The sequence below is a fragment of the Microcaecilia unicolor genome, chromosome 3, assembly GCF_901765095.1.
Source record: "Microcaecilia unicolor chromosome 3, aMicUni1.1, whole genome shotgun sequence".
Taxonomy (NCBI): domain Eukaryota; kingdom Metazoa; phylum Chordata; class Amphibia; order Gymnophiona; family Siphonopidae; genus Microcaecilia; species Microcaecilia unicolor.
Window position 1 is genome coordinate 121922719 of NC_044033.1, and position 18482 is coordinate 121941200.

General features: G+C 48.3%; 1 protein-coding gene across 2 annotated transcripts in view; it reads left to right on the forward strand.

Moving 5' to 3' along the window:
* LOC115465677 (serine palmitoyltransferase 3-like) overlaps nucleotides 1-18482 on the forward strand; it is a 402751-nt gene that overhangs the window by 235332 nt on the left and 148937 nt on the right. For both annotated transcript variants that reach the window (XM_030196335.1, XM_030196334.1), the window contains one exon: nucleotides 9696-9820. In XM_030196335.1, the coding sequence (XP_030052195.1) occupies nucleotides 9696-9820 (125 nt within the window). The remainder of the gene's footprint in view (nucleotides 1-9695; nucleotides 9821-18482) is intronic.

Below are 18482 nucleotides of genomic sequence, written 5' to 3' on the forward strand. Positions count from 1 at the left end.
CATGAGGTATTACATTAGGAATGAGAGAGTGTATAGAATTTCCCCAGGGGATTACTAAGACTGTTATAAGAGTCTCTAGATTCACTGGAGGGTTAGTGGAGGGAGGAGGTGAAGAAGCCAGCCCAAAGGGAAGTATTGGAATGAGTGACATGGGTTGTCATATGAGGGGTGGAGTTTGAGTGTTATAAAAGATGTAGCACTGTAGATCACATGGTCTTTGGTTGCCCTCACCCCCACCAGGACCATTGAGGAGAGAGGGGTATCCTGATCAGGCTAATCCAGCAGAAACTGCTGTAGTTTCTGCTGGAAGAGCCATAACTGAAAGGAGAGCTCGGGTGGGTAGAAAGGGTACCCCCAGGGAGCGGAGCAGGGAGAAGCCTGTTCGATGTTAGAGGGAGCAGCTCGAAGAAGTGCCCCTCTGAGAGGGAAAGGGCACGGCAGGGAGGCCCGGTCCTGAGGAGGTCCAACAGCTGGATAAAAGCCCAGTGGGACGCTTAACCTGCACAGGGAGCTGGAAGCCAAAGCCTTGCATTGTTCTGCCAGAAAGGATGGGTATGATTGGACTGGACAGTATTATAAATATGTAAATACCCTAGTGTTTTTCAAGAGCATATCAACTTGGTTATTAATACTTATACCAATAATATAGATTGTTATGAATGCCTCTGCCAATAACGTGAAAAAATGAAGTTTGGATATCTGCCTGTTGCAGTGATCCAGTAAAGTTGTATTTAATACAGGCTCTGGAGTAGAGAGTTTCTTTGGAGTGCAAGTGAAATTATTTTGCTCATAGACAGAGGGAAAACTAAAGGGAGTGACTTAACATTTTCCAGCCTTCCGGGATCAAGCCCAGCTCCAGCCCCGGCTTCAGTCTCAGCTTGTGCCCAGCTCATGGGAAAAAGAACTTTTGTTTGTGTCCCTGATCTCGGGTGCCCAGGACTTGTGCAGCAGACCAGAGTTAGACCATTGATAAAAGCTTTGAGCTAAGAAGAGGATCTTGAACTCGAGTTGAAAAGAAAGCAGAAACGAATGTTCAACAAGAGAAGGGGAGTTGTGATTTTGAACATGCATTATCATTCTCAGGGAATTCCTATCTAGGCAGAACTTGAGAGGGAGGATAGATTGGAGTGCCACAATATAGAGGAGATTTGAGTTTTGAATGTAAGAGGGTTTGGGATGGTAACCCAAATTATTAGAGAATTAACTAGAGTAAGTTGCACACTCTCAGTAATATTTAGCTATTGCAGTTAGTGTGCCTTTGTTTAAATACCAGTTCTCCGAGGACAAGCAGGCTGCTTGTTCTCACTGATGGGTGACGTCCTCGGCAGCCCCTCCAATCGGAATCTTCCTAGCAAAGTCCTTTGCTAGCTCTCGCGCGCACAGCGCATGCGCGGCCGTCTTCCCGCCCGAAACCGGCTCGAGCCGGCCAGTCTTCTTTCGTCCGCACTCGGTACGGCTGTGTTTTTGTCGTGTCGAGCCCCGGAGAGTCGACCTCGCGCGTCCGTTTTCTAAATCGACGTGTTTTTCTTCGGAAAAGTTTCATTTTCGTTCGGAAAGTGCTCCGGAAACCCCCTTGGGTTTCGTTTGCCCCTTCCCGTATTTCCAGTTTTGCCCCGGTAAGTTTTCTTTCGTTGTCGGGGTAGGCCTCTTTCGGCCTCAGTCGAGATTTTTTCTCCCTTAAAGTTTTGGTGCTCCAAATTCGTCATTTCGGATTTTGACTTCGCCGGCGTGATTTTTCCGCCCATGACATCGAAGCCTTCCAGCGGCTTCAAGAAGTGCACCCAGTGCGCCCGGGTAATCTCGCTCACTGATAGGCACTCTTCGTGTCTTCAGTGTCTGGGGGCCGAGCACCGTCCCCAGAACTGTAGTCTGTGTTCCCTCTTACAAAGGCGGACTCAAGTAGCGAGATTAGCCCAGTGGAACGTTTTGTTCTCGGGCTCTTCGTCGGCATCGGCACCGGGGTCATCGTGTGCATCGACGTCATCAGCGTCCAGACCTTCTTCCTTGGCTGCCAGTGCATCGAGGCATCGGCCCTCTGCATCGGCGCCGAGACATCGGATAGCTGCATCGACGTCGGTGGTACCGGGACCTCGTCTCCTGATGTCGTCGGACGGTGGTGCATCGAGTGGAGTGCAGGTGAGGGCTGTCCATTCCCCTGCTGGTGGCGGTGAGCCCTCGGGTGGGTCTCCTCCTACCCTGAGGGCTCCTGCGGTACAGCCCCCCCGAGATCGACCCCCTTCGGTCTCGGCCCCGAGGAAGCGACGGATGGATTCTACGTCCTCCTCGTCGGTGCCGGGGAGCTCCGGTGACATGCTTCGGAAGAAGTCGAAGAAGCATCGACACCGGTCCCCTCCCCGCGTCGGCACCGAGAGCTCTGGGTCGCCGAGGGAGTCGGCACCCAGCAGGCATCGGCACCGAGAGGACCGCTCACCCTCTGTTCAGGAGGTGTCGATGCGCTCCACTCTGGACAGCCCGGAACAGCCTCCACGCCCGGAACAGGTTCTGACGTCGACGCCTGCATCGACCTCCATGCCTTTCTCTGCAGCCGCTCTGAACGAGAGCCTCCGGGCCGTTCTCCCAGAGATTCTGGGAGAGCTGTTGCGCCCTACCCCTCCGGTACCGGCGGTGCTTGCGCCTCCGGTACCGTCGAGCGTGGCGCCGGCTGGCCCATCGCCCGGGGTGAGGTCCCCGACGTCGGTACCGCGTGCGGTGCCGACTGCGGCCACCTCCCAGGAGGGCTCCCCGACTACGTCGGCGGAGGGAGCTTCGACGATGCGGGCGAGGGAGTCTACCTCTCGACGCCCCCATCGTGGACGTGGCTCCACGGAGTCGAGCCGGGCACGGTTGCAGACGCAGGTCCGTGAACTTGTGTCTGACACCGAGGGTGAGGCCTCGTGGGAAGAAGAAGAAGATCCCAGATATTTCTCTGACGAGGAGTCTGAGGGTCTTCTTTCTGATCCCACTCCCTCTCCTGAAAGGCAGCTTTCTCCTCCCGAGAGTCTGTCTTTTGCTTCCTTTGTCCGGGAGATGTCTACGGCCATCCCCTTCCCGGTGGTTGTGGAGGACGAGCCCAGGGCTGAAATGTTTGAGCTCCTGGACTATCCTTCTCCACCTAAGGAAGCGTCCACTGTTCCCTTGCACCATGTCCTGAAAAAGACATTGCTTGCAAACTGGACAAAACCATTAACTAATCCCCACATCCCCAAGAAGATCGAGTCCCAGTACCGGATCCATGGGGACCCAGAGCTGATGCGCACCCAGTTGCCTCACGACTCTGGAGTTGTGGATCTGGCCCTAAGAAGGCTAAGAGTTCTAGAGAGCATGCTTCGGCGCCCCCAGGCAAAGACTCTAGAACCTTAGACTCCTTTGGGAGGAAGGCCTACCATTCCTCTATGCTCGTGGCCAAAATTCAGTCTTACCAGCTCTACACGAGCATACACATGCGGAATAATGTGCGGCAGTTGGCGGGCTTGGTTGATGCTCTTCCCCCTGAGCAAGCCAAGCCTTTTCAGGAGGTGGTCAGGCAGCTGAAGGCGTGCAGAAAATTCCTGGCCAGAGGAGTTTATGACACTTTTGATGTTGCGTCCAGGGCCGCTGCTCAAGGTGTGGTGATGCGCAGGCTCTCATGGCTGCGTGCCGCCGACCTGGAGAATAGACTCCAGCAGCGGATTGCGGACTCGCCTTGCCGTGCGGACAATATTTTTGGAGAAAAAGTCGAGCAGGTGGTAGAGTCTCTCCACCAGCGGGACACCGCATTCGACAAGTTCTCCCGCCGGCAGCCTTCAGCTTCTACCTCTACAGGTAGACGCTTTTTCGGGGGAAGGAGGACTGTTCCCTATACTTCTCGTCAGCAGCGTGCGCCTCAGCAAGGCCCCGCGGCTCCCCAGCAAAAGCAAGGGGCGAGCTTTTGACTGGCTCCAGCAGAGCATAGCCGACATCCAAGTGTCAGTGCCGGGCGACCTGCCAGTCGGAGGGAGGTTGAAAGTTTTTCACCAAAGGTGGCCTCTCATAACCTCCGATCAGTGGGTTCTGCAAATAGTCCGGCAAGGATACACCCTCAATTTGGCCTCAAAACCTCCAAATTGTCCACCGGGAGCTCAGTCTTACAGCTTCCAGCACAAGCAGGTAGTTGCAGAGGAACTCTCCGCCCTTCTCAGCGCCAATGCGGTCGAGCCCGTGCCATCCGGGCAAGAAGGGCTGGGATTCTATTCCAGGTACTTCCTTGTGGAAAAGAAAACAGGGGGGATGCGTCCCATCCTAGACCTAAGGGCCCTGAACAAATATCTCGTAAAAGAAAAGTTCAGGATGCTTTCCCTGGGCACCCTTCTCCCCATGATTCAACAAAACGATTGGCTGTGCTCTCTGGACTTGAAGGATGCCTACACACACATCCCGATACTGCCAGCTCACAGGCAGTATCTGCGATTTCAGTTGGGCACACGTCACTTCCAGTACTGTGTGCTACCCTTTGGGCTCGCCTCTGCGCCCAGGGTGTTCACAAAGTGCCTAGCTGTGGTAGCAGCGGCGCTTCGCAGGCTGGGGGTGCACGTGTTCCCATATCTCGACGATTGGCTGGTGAAGAACACATCCGAGGCAGGAGCCCTGCAGTCCATGCAGATGACTATTCGCCTCCTGGAGCTACTGGGGTTTGTGATAAATTACCCAAAGTCCCATCTTCTACCAGTGCAGAAACTCGAATTCATAGGAGCTCTGCTGGATTCTCGGACGGCTCGTGCCTATCTCCCAGAGACGAGGGCCAGCAACTTGTTGTCCCTCGTCTCGCGGGTGCGAGCGTCCCAGCAGATCACAGCTCGGCAGATGTTGAGATTGCTAGGCCACATGGCCTCCACAGTTCATGTGACTCCCATGGCCCGTCTTCACATGAGATCTGCTCAATGGACCCTAGCCTCCCAGTGGTATCAGGCTGCTGGGGGTCTAGAAGACGTGATCCACCTGTCCACGAGTTTTCTCGAATCCCTGTATTGGTGGACAATCTGGTCCAATTTGACTCTGGGACGTCCTTTTCAAATTCCTCAGCCACAAAAAGTGCTGACTACGGATGCGTCTCTCCTGGGATGGGGAGCTCATGTCGATGGGCTTCACACCCAAGGAAGCTGGTCCCTCCAGGAACGCGGTCTACAGATCAATCTCCTGGAGTTGCGAGCGATCTGGAACGCTCTGAAGGCTTTCAGAGATCGGCTGTCCCATCAAATTATCCAAATTCAGACGGACAACCAGGTTGCCATGTACTATGTCAACAAGCAGGGGGGCACCGGATCTCGCCCCCTGTGTCAGGAAGCCGTCAGCATGTGGCTTTGGGCTCGCCGTCTCGGCATGGTGCTCCAAGCCACATATCTGGCAGGCGTAAACAACAGTCTGGCCGACAGACTGAGCCGGATTATGCAACCTCACGAGTGGTCGCTCAACTCCAGAGTGGTGCGCCAGATCTTCCAAGCGTGGGGCACCCCCTTGGTGGATCTCTTCGCATCTCGAGTGAACCACAAAGTCCCTCAGTTCTGTTCCAGGCTTCAGGCCCCCGGCAGACTGGCATCGGATGCCTTCCTCCTGGATTGGGGGGAGGGCCTGCTGTATGCTTATCCTCCCATTCCTCTGGTGGGGAAGACTTTGTTGAAACTCAAGCAAGACCGAGGCACCATGATTCTGATTGCTCCCTTTTGGCCGCGTCAGATCTGGTTCCCTCTTCTTCTGGAGTTATCCTCCGAAGAACCGTGGAGATTGGAGTGTTTTCCGACCCTCATCACACAGGACGAAGGGGCTCTTCTGCATCCCAACCTCCGGTCCCTGGCTCTCACGGCCTGGATGTTGAGAGCGTAGACTTTGCCTCTTTGGGTCTGTCAGAGGGTGTCTCCCGCGTCTTGCTTGCTTCCAGGAAAGATTCCACTAAGAGGAGTTACTTCTTTCTGTGGAGGAGGTTTGCCGTCTGGTGTGACAGCAAGGCCCTAGCTCCTCGCTCTTGTCCTACACAGACCCTGCTTGAATACCTTCTGCACTTGTCTGAGTCTGGTCTCAAGACCAACTCTGTAAGAGTTCACCTTAGCGCAATCAGTGCATACCATTACCATGTGGAAGGTAAGCCGATCTCGGGACAGCCTTTAGTTGTTCGCTTCATGAGAGGTTTGCTTTTGTCAAAGCCCCCTGTCAAACCTCCTACAGTGTCGTGGGATCTCAATGTCGTTCTCACCCAGCTGATGAAACCTCCTTTTGAGCCACTGAATTCCTGCCATCTGAAGTACTTGACCTGGAAGGTCATTTTCTTGGTGGCAGTTACTTCAGCTCGTAGAGTCAGTGAGCTTCAGGCCCTGGTAGCCCAGGCCCCTTACACCAAATTTCATCATAACAGAGTAGTCCTCCACACTCACCCTAAGTTCTTGCCAAAGGTTGTGTCGGACTTCCATCTGAACCAGTCAATTGTCTTGCCAACATTCTTTCCCCGTCCTCATTCCTGCCCTGCTGAACGTCAGCTGCACACATTGGACTGCAAGAGAGCATTGGCCTTCTACCTGGAGCGGACACAGCCCCACAGACAGTCCGCCCAATTGTTTGTTTCTTTTGATCCCAATAGGAGGGGAGTGGCTGTAGGGAAACGCACCATTTCCAATTGGCTAGCAGATTGCATTTCCTTCACTTACGCCCAGGCGGGGCTGGCTCTTGAGGGTCATGTCACGGCTCATAATGTTAGAGCCATGGCTGCGTCGGTAGCCCACTTGAAGTCAGCCTCCATTGAAGAAATTTGCAAAGCTGCGACGTGGTCTTCTGTCCACACATTCACATCTCATTACTGCCTGCAGCAGGATACCCGACGCGACAGTCGGTTCGGGCAGTCAGTTCTTCAGAACCTGTTTGGGCTTTAGGATCCAACTCCACTCCCCGAGGGCCCTGTTGTTCTGTTCCAGGCTGCACTCTCAGTTAGTTGGTAAATTTTTAGGTCAATCTCAGTTATGTCCTCGCCGTTGCGAGGCCAAATTGACCATGGTTGTTGTTTTGAGTGAGCCTGGAGGCTAGGGATACCCCATCAGTGATAACAAGCAGCCTGCTTGTCCTCGGAGAAAGCGAATGCTACATACCTGTAGAAGGTATTCTCCGAGGACAGCAGGCTGATTGTTCTCACAAACCCGCCCGCCTCCCCTTTGGAGTTGAGTCTTCCCTTGAAGTATATTGTCTAGCTACATACTGGACTGGCCGGCTCGAGCCGGTTTCGGGCGGGAAGACGGCCGCGCGAGAGCTAGCAAAGGACTTTGCTAGGAAGATTCCGATTGGAGGGGCTGCCGAGGACGTCACCCATCAGTGAGAACAATCAGCCTGCTGTCCTCGGAGAATACCTTCTACAGGTATGTAGCATTCGCTTTGTGGCATTTTTATAAAACCACATATATTCAGCACTGCTATCCAGATTAGTCAGTGGCACTGACTATGCATACAGACTGCTGACCTCCACAATAACTTTTTTGCTAAAACTAGTGTGGCAGCTCTGGTAGTCCATTTGGAAGGTTAGTAAATAAAAATAGCATTTTTGGTGTCCTAATTTAAACAGCATAGCTCTGCAGATTGCGGCTGCATATCACTGGCTATGCATTGAGCAGGAGACTCTTGCTTTTGTGGGTCATCTCCCGTGCTTACGCCAGGGAACCAGGATTTCCCACTAAGCAGCTTCCCCCTTCCAGCAGCAACAGGAGATGCCTTAATAGAATGTCATCTTCTGCTGTGGCAGAACCAGTCTTGCGATAAGAACTGTGGGACTGGTCCCACGGCAGCAGGAGATGAAGTTTTATTAAGGTGTCTCCTGCTGCCACTAGAAGGAGAGGCCGTGAATCAGGATGTGCCAGGACTGGAGCTGTGGGCAGGGCTAGGCGGAGCTGGGAGCGGAGTGGGGTGTTCTGTAAGCATGCCCTAAATCTCCTGCTGAAAAAGTTGGCCCCCTTGGCAGCTCTGCTTCTGTAAAGCAGGGGCGTAGCTAGGTGGGGGCATGGGTCCCCGCAGATTTAGCTCTGGCCCCCCTGCTTTCACCCCCCCACCATGTTTGACCCTCCAGCCACCGCCAACCCTCCCCCGCCACCATCAGGTACCCTTGCTGGCGGGGGTCCCCAATGCCCGCCAGCCGAATCCTCTTCAGCGCCGGTCTGAATTCAGTGCTGATCTGAATTCTGTTTCTGAGTCCTGACGTCCTGCACGTAGGTACCTGGCGGGGGAGGGTTGGCGGCGGCGGGAGGGGGGTCGAAAGGGACGGGTGGGGGTCCAAAGTGGCGGAGGGGTCGGCGTGCCAGGAGGGGGCTAAAATGTGCCATCTCACCTCGGGCTCTGGAACCCCTCCCGCCGAAGTCTGACTACGCCCCTGCTGTAAAGTTAAGCAGAATGCCCTCACTCTGCCCTAGCAGTATCCAGGTAGTGCTGGACAGTTTGTAAGAATTTTCAATGGCATTATCTCTATAGTGAGGGACTTATCGGTATAGCCACCACCACTATATAGATGAGCCCTTTTGAATTTAGGGCCCCGTTGTATATATGCAGTTAGTACAGTCAACATGTTTGACTGTTAGACTTTTGCTTGAGGAAGCTAGTGAAAGAACTGTGAGACAAGTAAATCTAATGAAGTAGAGCAGTTTTTAAAATACTAGCACAACTGCAGCATGCATCCTGAAAGAGATGTTTAAAGATTAGTGGTAGTGATTTATTGTGCCTTTCTTTAGCACAACTCTATCTAAGCCATGGTCACCTACAGTTCTGTGACATTTGGCCCTTAGTGCAAAATTGGTTGGTCCCCAGTGGAGAGGTGATGGGAGCATGAAACTGAGCTAAGTTGGAAGGGTGAGTGGCTGGTGTACATATTTGAGATTCCTTCCTCCTCTTCCTTCCTCTGCTGATAAGCTGACAGGAGGAGGAGAACAGCAGTGATTCTTTCCATATCTTTCCTCCTCTACCTCCAGGGTGATGCAGAGGACTATGTGGTCCTGTGTACTGCAAGCTTAATTTATGTCTTGGGCAATTAAGAGGCTGCTCCTGCTTCTGGTCTAACCCCAGAATACATTTGTAATGCCACCTCCAAGATCCTTTCTTCTTGGCTGTGGAGGAATAGCCTAGTGGTTAGTGCAGTGGACTTTGATCCTGGGGAACTGAGTTCAATTCCCACTGCAGCTCCTTGTGATTCTGGGCAAGTCACTTAACCCTCCATTGCCCCGGGTACAAAATAAGTACCTGAATATATGTAAACCGCTTTGAATGTAGTTGCAAAAATCTCAGAAAGGCGGTATATCAAGTCCCATTTCCCTTCTTCTTCTGTCCCCATCCCCAATGTCTTCCCCTACATGAATATCTGAGATTCTCTACCCATAAAACCCATAAAGGAACAAAAGAAATTATACAGGCATTCAAGCAAGGTTAGAAAACAATTTTATTTTTATTAACCAAAATAAATGTATATTTGTGACTGGGCAAGTCACTTAACTCTCCATTGCCCGCCGCATTGAGCCTGCCATGAGTGGGAAAGCGCGGTGTACAAATATAACAAAAAAAATTGCAAACGCTTTTGTTTATTTTTGTTTAACACGTTTGAAATACATCATTTTTAAGTGATGCTGATTTATTTCTTCTGGCTTTTTTTTAGCACTCCTGTTTTTATTGTCTCATGTCAGTTACAATATTGTTTTCATGTTCATAGTCCCACAGTATTTGTTCTTTAGGTAACTTTGATAAGCACAAAGAAGTGGAAGATCTGATGGCTGAGTTCCTACACGTGGAAGCTGCTATGGTGTTTGGGATGGGATTTGCTACCAATTCTATGAATATCCCAGCACTGGTTGGTAAGGTGAGTAATCATAAAATATTTTTTTTTTATTTAAAGATACAGTGGGGGAAATAAGTATTTGATCCCTTGCTGATTTTGTAAGTTTGCCCACTGACAAAGACATGAGCAGCCCATAATTGAAGGGTAGGTTATTGGTAACAGTGAGAGATAGCACATCACAAATTAAATCCGGAAAATCACATTGTGGAAGTATATGAATTTATTTGCATTCTGCAGAGGGAAATAAGTATTTAATCCCTCTGGCAAACAAGACCTAATACTTGGTGGCAAAACCCTTGTTGGCAAGCACAGCGGTCAGACGTCTTCTGTAGTTGATGATGAGGTTTGCACACATGTCAGGAGGAATTTTGGTCCACTCCTCTTTGCAGATCATCTCTAAATCATTAAGAGTTCTGGGCTGTCGCTTGGCAACTCGCAGCTTCAGCTCCCTCCATAAGTTTTCAATGGGATTAAGGTCTGGTGACTGGCTAGGCCACTCCATGACCCTAATGTGCTTCTTCCTGAGCCACTCCTTTGTTGCCTTGGCTGTATGTTTTGGGTCATTGTCGTGCTGGAAGACCCAGCCACGACCCATTTTTAAGGCCCTGGCGGAGGGAAGGAGGTTGTCACTCAGAATTGTACGGTACATGGCCCCATCCATTCTCCCATTGATGCGGTGAAGTAGTCCTGTGCCCTTAGCAGAGAAACACCCCCAAAACATAACATTTCCACCTCCATGTTTGACAGTGGGGACGGTGTTCTTTGGGTCATAGGCAGCATTTCTCTTCCTCCAAACACGGCGAGTTGAGTTCATGCCAAAGAGCTCAATTTTTGTCTCATCTGACCACAGCACCTTCTCCCAATCACTCTCGGCATCATCCAGGTGTTCACTGGCAAACTTCAGACGGGCCGTCACATGTGCCTTCCGGAGCAGGCACTGCAGGATTGCAATCCGTTATGTCGTAATGTGTTACCAATGGTTTTCGTGGTGACAGTGGTCCCAGCTGCCTTGAGATCATTGACAAGTTCCCCCCTTGTAGTTGTAGGCTGATTTCTAACCTTCCTCATGATCAAGGATACCCCACGAGGTGAGATTTTGCGTGGAGCCCCAGATCTTTGTCGATTGACAGTCATTTTGTACTTCTTCCATTTTCTTACTATGGCACCAACAGTTGTCTCCTTCTCGCCCAGCGTCTTACTGATGGTTTTGTAGCCCATTCCAGCCTTGTGCAGGTGTATGATCTTGTCCCTGACATCCTTAGACAGCTCCTTGCTCTTGGCCATTTTGTAGAGGTTAGAGTCTGACTGATTCACTGAGTCTGTGGACAGGTGTCTTTCATACAGGTGACCATTGCCGACAGCTGTCTGTCATGCAGGTAACGAGTTGATTTGGAGCATCTACCTGGTCTGTAGGGGCCAGATCTCTTACTGGTTGGTGGGGGATCAAATACTTATTTCCCTCTGCAGAATGCAAATAAATTCATATACTTTCCACAATGTGATTTTCCGGATTTAATTTGTGATGTGCTATCTCTCACTGTTACCAATAACCTACCCTTCAATTATGGGCTGCTCATGTCTTTGTCAGTGGGCACACTTACAAAATCAGCAAGGGATCAAATACTTATTTCCCCCACTGTATCTCTACTTCACTGAAGTGGAGCCAGTTGTACTAAGTGGTTTAAACTGAATAAAAACCATAATATGTATGATAACGCACAATACATATACACAGCCTTATATTCAGTATAACTCCCCTATCTCTACATTTATATATATATATATGCAAATAAGTACCTGTATATGCTATGTAAACTGCTTTGAATGTAGTTGTAAAAACCACAGAATGGCAGTACATCAAGTCCCATGCCCTTCCCTTTATGTACCTTCTATTTTTTTGTTTGTTTGCCTTATGCTTTGCACCAGGATGTTCTTCCTATCAGAGTTTACATTTTCTCATCCTCAGTTTCCATTTACCATCTTTGTATTCATTTCCCTAAGGCACTCAAATATCTTTATGAATTAGTTATGTCATTTTATTACATAGCTTTAAACAGTTTAAAATCTGTCAGCACCAGCACAAATAAACAGCACATTGCTTTAGATTCCCCTAATGTTCACAGTTTACTTAAAATATCAGTCATTATTTAAGACTCTCCAGAATGTTTTCATGAACCAAAATGATATTTATTGGCAGTGTTCCCTCTAAGCAGCTTTGAGCAGTACGGAGTGGCAGGCAGTCCTGCTGGTGGGGGAGTTCAGTCAGAAGGAACAGGCAGATTTGCAATCTGTCTGTCCCTTGTGATTGAAAACACTATTGAAACTCCCCCTCCCCCCACATCAGTGGACTCCTGCACAAATCAAAGCTGCATAGAGGGAAGGTTGTTCATTGGGCTACATTGCAAGCAGTGCCTTGGGTAGATCTCCCTGAAGAAATGAAGGAGTGGCCTAGTGGTTAGAGTGGTGGACTTTGGTCCTGGGGAACTGGGTTTGATTCCCACTGCAGGCACAGGCAGCTCCTTGTGACTCTGGGCAAGTCACTTAACCCTCCATTGCCCCAGGTACAAATAAGTACCTGTATATAATATGTAAGCCGCATTGAGCCTGCTATGAGTGGGAAAGCGTGGGATACAAATGTAAGAAAAAAAGGGCATTATCTGCATAGTAAAAATAAACTATGCAGGAAGATCTTAACATGTATGCAGAAGGAGAAGATATTAGTGTGAGTGTTGTAAAAATGATGAGGCTATTGTGAAGATGAAGCTCCCACCTCAGGATCCCAGATCCCTCTTTCACTCAGGGTGAGCTGGTTCTCAGTATGCAGATTTTAGGCAAATTAGTCTACAACCCCTTTCTACTCGGGGTGACCTGGTTCTCAAAAAGCAAACATAGTCAGTTCTCATCAACAGAATTTTTCTCATACAAATCTTTATTCCCATCTCTGGGGCACACTTCTTTTAGCTTAAAACACTTTCACAAGCTTAAACAGTTCTTCCAGCTTAACCATTTCTTCCTACTCAGTGCAATCTTCCAGCTCAAACATTTCTTCTTACACAGTTCAATACCCACAGATTTCTTCCCCCTGAGCCCTCCCACACTGGCATCTGGGCTCAGTACTAACTCAGTCCTGGACACACAGTCCTTCCTTGTAGCACACAGTTCTTATACTTGATACCCTAGGGCCTTCTTACCCCAGCCGTATTAACTCAGTCCTTCTTGGTAACACACAGTTCACCACCAGGCCATAGGGCGCAGCCAGTACTTTCCATGGGGCTCTCTCTTGCTTCAGCTACCAGCTCTCTTCTTTAGCTGCTAGCTCTCCTTTCTCCCTCACCACTCAGGTGGGGTATTAAGTGGTTAATGGCCAAACAGGACCCAGCCCATAACCTGCTGCACCTGTTTCCTCCTCCAGGACTCTCCTCGGTCCTAGTGACCTCCTGCTATACATCCCCTTACTGAATCCCTTTAGTGACTCACCCAGCTCTTCTCCCTGGACATTTAGGGGAACAGCGCCCTCTAGGGGCCTAACCAGGGTAGGATAGCCTCTTCCTTATCACAGTGTGCAAAGAAAGAACACTACATGCAAAATCGTGGTTACTGAGATCATGCTAAATATTCTGTCCTCTTCAACAACTGGGATCAGTATAGAGAAGTTCTGAGAGAAGAGGACATTTCTCTGGTAAGAGAACATTATTTTGCTCTGTGCTTTGGGAACTTAAAGATTTGGATTTAAAGGAGGAGTTGTAGGTTATTGATAGGCAGAATAAAAAAAAAGAAAACTTTATCAACTATTGGAATCCTTGTGGATTGAAATTCCACGTGAAAAGGGGAAAAGGACGGTGAAAGGAGTGTACTACCATCCGCCTGGCCAAGATGAGCAGCAATGTCAAGGGAAATTAGGGAAGCAAATAAAAAGGGCAATGCAATATTAATGGGTGACTTCAATTATCCAGATATAGACTGGGTTAATGAAACATCGGTACACGCAAGGGAGGTGAAATTAGAAGCAAAAACACATAGCAAAAACATTTTTAGGTATATTAAAAGCAGGAAGCCGGCTAAAGAATCGGTTGGGCCGCTGGACGACTGTAGTGTTAAAGGGGCGATCAGGGAAGACAAAGCCGTAGCGAAGAAATTAAATGAATTCTTTGCTTTGGTCTTCACCAAGGAGGATTTGGGAGGAATACCGGTGCCTGAAAAGGTATTTGAAGCAGACGAGTCAGAAAGACTAAATGATTTTCTGCAAACTTGGAGGATGTAATGGGGCAGTTCTACAAACTGAAAAGTAGTAAATCACCAGGATCGGATGGTATTCATCCCAGAGTATTAATAGAACTGAAAAATGAACTTGTGGAGCTACTGTTAGTAATATGCAATTTATCCCTAAAATCAGGTGTGGTACCGGAAGATTGGAGGGTGGCCAATGTAACACTGATTTTTTAAAAGGGTTCCAGAGGAGATCCGGGAAATTATAGACCGGTGAGTCTGACTTCGGTGCCGGGAAAAATGGTGGAGGCTGTTATTAAGAATAAAATTACAGAGCACATACAAAAGCATGGGCTACTGAGACAAAGTCAGCACGGATTTAGTGATGGGAAGTCTTGCCTCACAAATCTACTGCATTTTTTGAGGGGGTGAACAAACATGTGGACAACGGGGAGCCAGTTGATATTGTATACCTAGATTTTCAGAAGGCATTTGACAAAGTGCCTCATGAAAGACTCCAAAGGAAACTGGAGAGTCATGGGATCGGAGGCAGTGTATTATTATGGATTAAGAGCTGGTTAAAAGATAAGAAGCAGAGAGTAGGGTTGAATGGTCTTTATTCTTGTTGGAGAAGGTAGTTAGTGGGGTCTAGACTGAAAGCCCACCTCTTTAACATTGCTTTTGACTCGTAACCACTTGTAACCACTCGCCTCCACCTACCCTCCTCTCCTCCTTCCTATACACATTAATTGATTTGATTTGCTTACTTTATTTCTTGTCTATTAGATTGTAAGCTGTTTGAGCAGGGACTGTCTTTCTTCTATGTTTGTGCAGCGCTGCATACGCCTTGTAGCGCTATAGAAATGCTAAATAGTAGTAGTAGTAGTCCCTCAGGGGTCTGTGCTGGAACCGCTGCTTTTTAACATATTTATAAATGACCTTGAGATGGAAGTAACTAATGAGATAATTAAATTTGCAGGTGACACAAAGTTATCCAGGGTCGTCTCATCGCAGGAGGAGTGTGAAAGATTACAAGAAGACCTCATGATACTGGGGGATTGGGCATCCAAATGGCAGATGAAGTCAACGTTGACAAGTGCAAAGTGATGCATGTGGGAAAGAGGAACCCTAATTACAGCTATGTCATGGAAGGTTCCGCTTTAGGAGTTACGGACCAAGAAAGGGATCTGGGAGTCATCATTGATAGGACATTGAAATCTTTAGCTCAATGTGCTGCGGCGGCTAAGAGAGTGAACAGAATGTTGAGTATTATTAGAAAAGGGATGAAAAACAAGCATGAGAATGTTATAATGCCGTTATATCACTCCATGGTGCGACCGCACCTGGAGTATTGTGCTCAGTTCTGGTCGCCTCTTCTCAAAAAAGATATAAAGGAATTGGAGAAAGTGCAGAGAAGGGCGACAAAATTGATGAAAGGGATGGGACAACTACCCTATGAGGAGAGGTTGAGACGGCTAGGACTCTTTAGCCTGGAGAAAAGGCGGCTGAGGGGTGATATGATAGAGGTCTACAAAATAATGAGCGGGGTAGAGCTGACAGATGTGAAGCGTTTGTTTACGCTTTCTAACAATAATAGAACCAGGGGACACAAGATGAAACTAGAATGTGGTAGGTTTAAAACAAATCAGAGAGAGTTTTTCTTTACTCAGCGCGTAGTTAGACTCTGGAACTCATTGCCAGAGAAGGTAGTGACGGCGGCTGGCCTTGCTGAGTTTAAGGGGGGTCTGGACAGATTCCTGAAGGAAAAGTCCATTGAGCATTATTAAATTTGGGAGTTTTGCCAGGTTCTTCGGGCCTGGATTGGCCGCTGTCGGAGACGGAGTGCTGGGCTTGATGGACCTTTGGTCTTTTCCCAGTGTGTATCTGGATTTTCAAAATGCATTTGACAAAGTACCTCATGAAAGATTCCAGAGGAAATTTGAAAGTCATGGGATACGAGTAGTGTTCTATTGTGGATTAAGAAGTGGTTAAAAGATAGAAAACAGAGAGTAGGGTTAAATGGTCAGTATTCTAAATGGAGAAGGATAGACAGTGGGGTTCCGGAGGGGTCTGTGTTAGGACCACTGCTTTTTAACATATTTATAAATGATCTAGAGATGGGAATAGCCAGTGTGGTAATTAAATTTGGCGACGACACAAAGTTATTTAAAGTTCTTAAATCGCAAGACGAGACTGGGAGACTGGGCATTCAAATGGCAGATGACATTTAATGTGAGGAACCCAAACTATAGTTACGTGATGCAGAGTTCCACGTTAGGAGTCATCGACCAGGAAAATGATCTAGGAATCATCGTTGACAATACTTTTAAACCCTCTGCTCACTGTGCTGTGGCAGCAAAGAAAGCAAATAGAATGTTAGGTATTATTAGGAAAGGAATGGAAAATAAAAACGAGGATTTATAATGCCTTTGTATCACTCCATAGTGCGACCACGCCTTGAATACTGTGTGCAATTCTGGTCACTGCATCTCAAAAAAGATATAGTGGAATTAGAAAAGGTACAGAGAAGGGCGACAAAATTATAAAGGGGGTGGGACGACTTCCCTATGAGGAAAGGCTGAAATGGCTTGGGCTCTTCAGCTTGGAGAAAAGATGGCTGAGGAGAGATATGATAGAGGTACAGTGGTGGAAATAAGTATTTGATCCCTTGCTGATTTTGTAAGTTTGCCCACTGACAAAGACATGAGCAGCCCATAATTGAAGGGTAGGTTATTGGTAACAGTGAGAGATAGCACATCACAAATTAAATCCGGAAAATCACATTGTGGAAAGTATATGAATTTATTTGCATTCTGCAGAGGGAAATAAGTATTTAATCCCTCTGGCAAACAAGACCTAATACTCGGTGGCAAAACCCTTGTTGGCAAGCACAGCGGTCAGACGTCTTCTGTAGTTGATGATGAGGTTTGCACACATGTCAGGAGGAATTTTGGTCCACTCCTCTTTGCAGATCATCTCTAAATCATTAAGAGTTCTGGGCTGTCGCTTGGCAACTCGCAGCTTCAGCTCCCTCCATAAGTTTTCAATGGGATTAAGGTCTGGTGACTGGCTAGGCCACTCCATGACCCTAATGTGCTTCTTCCTGAGCCACTCCTTTGTTGCCTTGGCTGTATGTTTTGGGTCATTGTCGTGCTGGAAGACCCAGCCACGACCCATTTTTAAGGCCCTGGCGGAGGGAAGGAGGTTGTCACTCAGAATTGTACGGTACATGGCCCCATCCATTCTCCCATTGATGCGGTGAAGTAGTCCTGTGCCCTTAGCAGAGAAACACCCCCAAAACATAACATTTCCACCTCCATGCTTGACAGTGGGGACGGTGTTCTTTGGGTCATAGGCAGCATTTCTCTTCCTCCAAACACGGCGAGTTGAGTTCATGCCAAAGAGCTCAATTTTTGTCTCATCTGACCACAGCACCTTCTCCCAATCACTCTCGGCATCATCCAGGTGTTCACTGGCAAACTTCAGACGGGCCGTCACATGTGCCTTCCGGAGCAGGGGGACCTTGCGGGCACTGCAGGATTGCAATCCGTTATGTCGTAATGTGTTACCAATGGTTTTCGTGGTGACAGTGGTCCCAGCTGCCTTGAGATCATTGACAAGTTCCCCCCCTTGTAGTTGTAGGCTGATTTCTAACCTTCCTCATGATCAAGGATACCCCACGAGGTGAGATTTTGCGTGGAGCCCCAGATCTTTGTCGATTGACAGTCATTTTGTACTTCTTCCATTTTCTTACTATGGCACCAACAGTTGTCTCCTTCTCGCCCAGCGTCTTACTGATGGTTTTGTAGCCATTCCAGCCTTGTGCAGGTGTATGATCTTGTCCCTGACATCCTTAGACAGCTCCTTGCTCTTGGCCATTTTGTAGAGGTTAGAGTCTGACTGATTCACTGAGTCTGTGGACAGGTGTCTTTCATACAGGTGACCATTGCCGACAGCTGTCTGTCATGCAGGTAACGAGTTGATTTGGAGCATCTACCTGGTCTGTAGGGGCCAGATCTCTTACTGGTTGGTGGGGGATCAAATACTTATTTCCCTCTGCAGAATGCAAATAAATTCATATACTTTCCACAATGTGATTTTCCGGATTTAATTTGTGATGTGCTATCTCTCACTGTTACCAATAACCTACCCTTCAATTATGGGCTGCTCATGTCTTTGTCAGTGGGCAAACTTACAAAATCAGCAAGGGATCAAATACTTATTTCCACCACTGTATATAAAATATGGAGTGGAGTGGAACGGGTAGACGTGAATCAGTTGTTTACTCTTTCCAAGAATACTTGGACTAGGGGGCACGAGGTGAAACTACAAAGTAGTAAATTTAAAACGAATTGGAGAAAATATCTCTTCACTCAATGTGTTATTAAACTCTGGAATTTGTTGCCAGAGAATGTGGTAAAAGCAGTTTGCGTAGCAGGGTTTAAAATAGGTTTCGCTAGCTTCCTAAAAGAAAAGT